The 6,623-nt window shown below is 64.3% G+C and overlaps 1 protein-coding gene across 1 annotated transcript; it reads left to right on the top strand.

Annotated features, from left to right (window-relative positions):
• The first annotated feature begins 1,710 nt into the window (after positions 1 to 1,710).
• On the top strand, positions 1,711 to 4,362 carry TLX3 (T cell leukemia homeobox 3). The gene is made up of 3 exons (XM_030284216.4): positions 1,711 to 2,209; positions 2,595 to 2,838; positions 3,416 to 4,362. The coding sequence occupies exons 1-3, from the start codon at positions 1,780 to 1,782 to the stop codon at positions 3,624 to 3,626; spliced, it is 885 nt and encodes a 294-aa protein (XP_030140076.1). The 5' UTR covers positions 1,711 to 1,779; the 3' UTR covers positions 3,627 to 4,362.
• The last annotated feature ends 2,261 nt before the right edge of the window (positions 4,363 to 6,623 follow it).

Raw genomic sequence — 6,623 nt, 5'->3', positions numbered from 1 at the left:
TCATTCATTATTCAAAGCTCATCTTTGCATATTATTCCAGCTCAAGTCTGCCAGGCTCCCTGTGAAATCGTTCACAAAATTGATAACAGCAGACACACACGCAATAAAAAGATCGCCTTGGGCAGCTCGAGCTCCCATTATGCAGATCGAGCTGCAATTTTCTCTAACAAAGCCTGCCCTGATCCAGGACTGGGTGGCACTTTATTTATTTATTTATTTATTTATTTATTTATTTATTTATTTATTTATCCTCCACTGGTTGCCTTTTTTTCCTTCTTCTTCTATTTTTTTTTCCCTTTTCCCCCCTCTCGTTTTCCTTTCTGCCCCCGCCCCGTGGCCCCGTCGCCTCCCGCCCGCCCCGCCGGGCCGCCCGGAGCGGGGCCCGAGGGCGCTGCGGCCGCGGCCTCTCCGGCGGGGCTGTGCGGGCCCGCAGCAGCTTGCGGGATGGCCTCAATCGGATTAGCTCCGCTCCGGGGAGAGGCGGCTGATGGCGACTCCTCTGCCACCGCACCGAGCGGGGACAATCCGATTAGGGCCGCCCGGTGCCGGGGGTGGCATCCGGCGGTCCCGGCGGGGGGTTGGGCATTTACTGGTCGCGTTAATGAACGCCAGGCGAAGCGAGACCGGTGTCTCTCGGTGCCGCGAGCCGCGGACGCACTCTCGACGGCCGGGGCCGGGCTGCGCCTCCGTTAGCGCCCGTGCCGTGGAGCTCCGAGCGGCACCTTCGCCGCGGCCGTCGGAGCCCGTCGGGGCCGGCACCTGCTCGGACCCCTGCGGAGCACGGGCACCTCAAAAAGGCGCAGCGCTCCCCGCTTTTGCCGTGGGACGCCGCGGGAGCAGAGCCGCACGGAGCGGGGCCCGCAGGTGCCGCCGGGGAGCTCCGAGCGCGGCGCCCGTGCCCGGCACGTCCGTCCCGCTCGCTGCCGCTGCCGGCGAAACGATTGGGAACGTTGCGGTAATTGAATAGTAAGGTTTAAAAACTAATCAAGTCCTTCCTGTCACCGCTCCGGCGTGCCGGGCTCGCCCTGCCAGGTGCTGATCAAATGCCATTACATTCTATTAACAGGGAAATTCTATTCCCTGTTTTCATTTCCCTTTATAAGAGGGAACTAAGTAAATGCGCTGAGCGTTATTTAATTGTTAACGCCTTGAGTCCCGTTCGGCCATCAGGGACCGGCTGCCAAGGCACTCGGCGGCCACGCCGGGCTCTGCGAATTAAACCCAAACGGAATCTCGCCCTGTAGGGCCCCGGCCGCCCCCCAGTCCGGCCCCGGGCACGGCCTCGACCCGCCGCTCCGCACCGCCGTCGGGGCAGGGGCCTGGGCAGCCGCGGGCTGCGGGGACCGAGTCCCGCCTCGCAGGGCGGCCTCGGGCCGTCGGGGCCCGTGGCGGGGCGGGGCCGGGAGCGGCGGGCGGCGCGGGACGGGCCCGGGGGGGGAGCGGCGCCCCCGACGTGCGGGCCGGAGCCGCCCCCGCCCCGCGCGGGGCCATTGTTCGCGCGCCCCTGTGATGTCACCGCGGCGGCGGCGGCCCCCGCGCCCGGGCGCGAGGCCGGTGCGGGGCGGCGGCAGCCAATGGGCGCGCGGAGGGCGGGCGGCGGCGGCCAATGGCGGCGGCGGGGGCGCACGCGGCGCGGGGCGCGCGGCGGCCCCCGGGCGGTGACGGGGCGGCGCGCGCGCGCTCCGCAAAGTTTGGTGTCGGCGGCGGGGCCGGCCGGGCCGCGAGCGCAGCGCGAGCGGCGGCGCCTCCACAGCGGCGCGAGGGCGGCGGCGGCCGAGGATGGACCCGCCGAGGATGGACCCGCCGGGGCCGGCGCAGGGCCAGCACCAGCACGAGCCCATCAGCTTCGGCATCGACCAGATCCTCAACAGCCCCGAGCAGGACAGCGCTCCCCCGCCGCCCCCCCGGGGCCCCGACGGCGCGACCTTCCTGGGCGGCCCCGGCGGCCGCGGCGGTGCGCCCTACCCGGCCCTGCCGGCCCCGTTCCCGGCCATCGCCGCGCCCTTCGAGGACTCGGGATCGTACAGTGTGAACCTCAGCCTGGCCCCGGCGGGCGTGATCCGGGTGCCGGCGCACAGGCCCATCCCCGGGGCCGTGCCGCCGCCCATCTCCAGCGCCATCCCGGCCATGCCTGCCGTGCCCAGTCTGGGCAGCCTCAACTTCCCCTGGATGGAGAGCAGCAGGCGCTTCGTCAAGGACAGGTTCACAGGTAAGGCGCCGGGGCGGAGCGCGCGAGCTGGCTCCCGACAACGAACGGAAGGGCCAATAAAAAATACAAAACGAAATAATAACGGTAACGCGAGTAAGAATAAAAGCAAAGGCGGCCGCTGGATGCTTCCCTCCCCCGCGCTCGCAGCGAGCCGAAAAATCGCTCTCCTCACGCCCTGGATAGCGCGGGGTGCCCCGGGGGGCGGCCGGGCCCCGTTCGTCTCCGCAGCTCTTCGACAAGAGGTGGAAGCGGGACCCCGGGGAGCCGCGGTCCCTCCGGGGGCCGGCGGGGCGCGGGCGGCCGGCGGGCAGAGCGGCGGCCCCGTGGGGGGGCGGCCGGCACCGTGCGGGCGCGGGGCTGACCCCTGTGCTTCCCCCTCGGGCAGCGGCGGCGGCACTGACGCCCTTCACGGTGACACGGCGGATCGGGCATCCCTACCAGAACCGGACTCCGCCGAAGCGCAAGAAGCCGCGGACATCCTTCTCCCGGGTGCAGATCTGCGAGCTGGAGAAGCGATTCCATCGGCAGAAGTACCTGGCCTCGGCCGAGCGCGCTGCCCTCGCCAAGTCCCTCAAGATGACGGACGCCCAGGTGAAGACCTGGTTCCAGAACCGGCGCACCAAGTGGCGGTGAGTCCCGTGCCCCCGGAGCCGCCCCGTCCTGCTGCCGCCCGCGGCGGTGTCTCCCGCCCGCCGCCCTGAGAATCCCGCTCCGGCCGGCATCGCCCCCATTGCCAGCTCCTGGCAGGCAAACCGTTGGGGGTGATTTTTTATTATTATACTATCATAGTTATTATTGGCTTTATCTTTATATATTTCTTTTTCAACAGTCCCCCATTCGGAAAACGAGGGATTATTAGTAAAAACGAGGGATTATTCAAAATAACGGGGAATTTTTTTAAGAAACGGGGAAACAATTTGAAAAAAAAATCGGGGGAATGTTGGGAGAAAAAGGGGTAACATTTGGAAACGGGATTACTGGGAAACGGCGGGTTTCCAGGCTCTTCCCGCCGCCCACAGTCCCTCGTAGGCGGCCAAGCGGTGGCCGCCCGCCTGGCGGTGCCTGGCCCCAGAAGGACGCGCCGGTCGCCCTGCTTAGTTCCCACGATCGCCGGCCCGGCCCCGGTCCCGGGCCGGCCGCTCCCCGCGGAGTCCCGGGCGGAGCGTGCCCCGTGTCCGGGCGCGGGCTGAGCGTGTCCCCCGGCAGGCGGCAGACGGCGGAGGAGCGGGAGGCCGAGCGGCAGCAGGCGAGCCGGCTGATGCTGCAGCTGCAGCACGACGCCTTCCAGAAGTCGCTGAACGAGTCGATCCAGCCCGACCCGCTGTGCCTGCACAACTCGTCGCTGTTCGCACTGCAGAACCTGCAGCCTTGGGAGGAGGAGAGCGCCAAGATCCCCCCGGTCACCTCCCTCGTCTGAGCCCGGCAGACGGGGCACGCAGCGGACTGGCCCGCGGAGCGCGGCCGGCGGCTCCCCTGCCCCGGGGCCGCGGCTCCCCCGACGGGGCGGGTGGCGGGGCGGCGAGTGGCGCCAGCGGGGCTGACACCGGGATCGGGTCCGACCGGAGCCGGGCCCGGAGCTGCTTCCCCGAGGCCGGCGCGGAGAGGAGCCGCTTGTATATTTGTGTCGATGTTCCACTAGGAAAGGAAATATGTCACTTTTTGTAAGAAGTGTTAATACTTTAATTTATTTATGCATCGAGATTTTGGGCACTATTAATATGGAATTATATAAAACCTCGATTATTTATATCGAAATCTGAACATAGGTATTTTGTGTTGGCTTTGGAACAAAAGGCTATTTTTTTTCCTGTTCTGAGGATAGTGTAAAGAAAATATACCTCCCTATCACTTAGCGGAGGGGACTCGGTGGAGCCGGTGATGACTCATTAGCTTCAGAAACCCTATTAAACTGAAAAGCGGTAGCTCCCATCTGTCCCAGGTGAAGTTAATGTCAGCTGTAATTTATTCACCGTAGTAATAAGGGCTCCTTCCAGGCACCACACGCCGTTCTGTCCTCACCTTCCCAGCCGATGAGCTTTAGCGCCCCAAAAGAGCGCTCGCTCCCTGCGCCACCGGCTCTCGAGAAAGCGCCTTATGTTTCATAATAAAGAAGATTTGGGGTTGACACAGACTATGTATAATACTTTGTACTTGCCGAGACGTGTAAATAAACGTTTTCTTTACAAATGTCTCTCTGCCCTCTGCCTGCCGCCGCGCCGAGGAGAGCCGGGCCGGCCGGGCCGGGCGCTGCGGGCCGCAGAGCCTCGGCTGACAGGGAGGAGAGAAGCCGAAACGGGGGGGCAGAGCACCGGGGACTGGAGCCAGGACGGCAGGCGGACTCGGAGCGGGGCTGCGGGGCCGGCGCGGCTGGGCGCGGTGGGGCCGCTCTCTCCGCCGGTGCGGGGGGAAGAGCCCGGGAGCGATCCCGGCTCTAGGATACGGCCGGCAGCGCTGCGTGGGAGCCAGGGGTGGCCGGGCGGGGCGAGTGCGGGGCCATCGCCCCCGGAGCGGGTGCCGGTGCAGGCCCCGCCGCTCCTCCGTGATTTCTCCCCATCAGCTGCGCGGTCCCGACGCTCCGGCCGGCAGTGCGCGGTGGTTTTCGTTTCGCTGCCTTTTCTGCGCGCAACGCGCCGGCAGCGGGACGGCGGCGGCCGAGGCTCCGGTGCTCGCCCCCAGCACCGTTGTGCAGGAGGATTTTTAAGAACAACCTCCCGTAGTTCTCGGGCCCGGGTGTCCTGGTTTCCAACAACGGGAGACGCTGCAAAACTGACATTTTTAGAAAGCAGCCACGACCAGGCGGGTTTCCCCCGGCCGTGGGTAGAAACCGGCGCTCTCGTGGCCGCGTTCCTCGGGAGCAGGGCTCTGCCGCTGCCTCGGCCGCAGCCCGGCCCCGGTTACCGGGAGGCTGCAGGAGTGCAATGCCGTTCCCGGGCTCGCCGGCCCCGGCCCTGGCTGCGGCGCGGGGCAGTTAAGGGCCAGGCAGCCGTGCAGGACGAGGGATGGAGAAAATATTTCCCTAACTGGTTCTTTCCTCAGCGGTACCAGGGCACGGGCTCCGGGCGATTTGATTTGTCGGGGGCAGGCCGTGGAGGGCCCACGGCAAGGCCAAATCCAGTCACACCAGGATGATGGTGCTGGAGCCGACCGTTTCCATTCACCAGCAGAATGTGCAGCCTAAGCTGAAACAGCGATCGAGGGGAGGTCTCTGGCGGGGAAGAAAAAAAAAAAACAACGGGGAAATCTATACCGGGCGACGGAGTGCGAGGGATCGCCGCACTCCGGTCCTCTGTCCCGGCCGCTGCCCGCCACTGCTACGCCCCAGCCCCAGCCCGGCCCCGTTAGGTGCATTCGTTATCCCGCTGCCCTTCCCCGCGCGGCGATGCAGGGGCTGCCGGCCCTCGGCCTTCCCTCCATCAGCAGCCAGAGGGAGAGAGCCCCCCGGTACCGTGCACAGAACAGCCCCGAGAAACCCCTGGGTCAGTGACAGCGGGAAGAATCCAGCTCTGAATGGGGATGGAATACACGGGCACACATATTCACGTGTGTATTTGTGTCGCGCTCTGTTTGCACCGTCGAACATGTGTAAAGTGGCTTTTGTTCAATACATCGTTGTTCTTTAACCGCTCGAACACCCCATAACTACAAGCCTCTGCGTTCCCGATTTCCCTGCAGTTTTTCCCAAACTGCTGTAAGCCCAGGAGCAGTGTATTTGCAGAGAACAAAACGCTGCTTCGCTCTTCAGGAACCGGCTTTGTGACGGACAAGGATCCTGCGCAAAGCCACGGGCTGCTTATAGCCCTGTAATAAGCGCCAGTGCCAAGTGGGTCCGAGCTCGGCAGGGACAGCCCAGGAGGTCCCCTCGCCACTGCTGCCCGTGGGCTGTGCCGCAGGCAGCGAGATTGAGCTTCAGGGTACCCCAATTTGTCAAAGGATTTCATAAATCACAACCAAACTTCCATTTCAACCACCTGGATAGTCATCGAATAGCGGGATTTATGTCCCCGAAGCTGCCTTGGGCTTGCTGCTGTCTGTGGCTGGTGTCTTTGTTCCCGATGAGCTGTCTCGAGGTGCATTTGGAGCTGTGCTGAGGACGAGGGACACAGGCTGCCTCTGCATCCCTGTCTTGTACGACAAGAGCTCATGGGCGGTACAGGGGCTCCACGTGGGTCGTGCTGAAGGGGACACGAGTGGGGGTTACCTCCAATTTCTCTGCCCAGTTAATCCAGTGTTTACAGGAGCCTAAGGGAATGAGAGCAGTGTTCCCTGCCAGCCTGGTTCAGGTGAGACAGGATTGTCTGACAGTCCCTGCTGTGTCTTTCGGAAGGTCTGTCAACAGACAGAGATACTGGCAGGGACCTGCACGGACTTTAGGCCCTACCAGCTTGAGCTTTTTCATCCCAGGAATTATAACTGT

Source organism: Taeniopygia guttata, chromosome 13 (genome assembly GCF_048771995.1).
Source record: "Taeniopygia guttata chromosome 13, bTaeGut7.mat, whole genome shotgun sequence".
NCBI lineage: Eukaryota > Metazoa > Chordata > Aves > Passeriformes > Estrildidae > Taeniopygia > Taeniopygia guttata.
Note: the sequence above shows the minus strand (reverse complement) of the source record. Positions and strands in the feature narration are given on the sequence as shown.

Bases quoted from the DNA above. Each gene is read 5' to 3' on its own strand.
- TLX3 (XM_030284216.4), top strand. From the start codon at position 1,780: ATGGACCCGCCGAGGATGGACCCGCCGGGGCCGGCGCAGGGCCAGCAC. The intron at 2,210-2,594 runs GTAAGGCGCCGG...CCCCTCGGGCAG, and splicing joins CGTCAAGGACAGGTTCACAG to CGGCGGCGGCACTGACGCCC. The intron at 2,839-3,415 runs GTGAGTCCCGTG...GTCCCCCGGCAG, and splicing joins AACCGGCGCACCAAGTGGCG to GCGGCAGACGGCGGAGGAGC.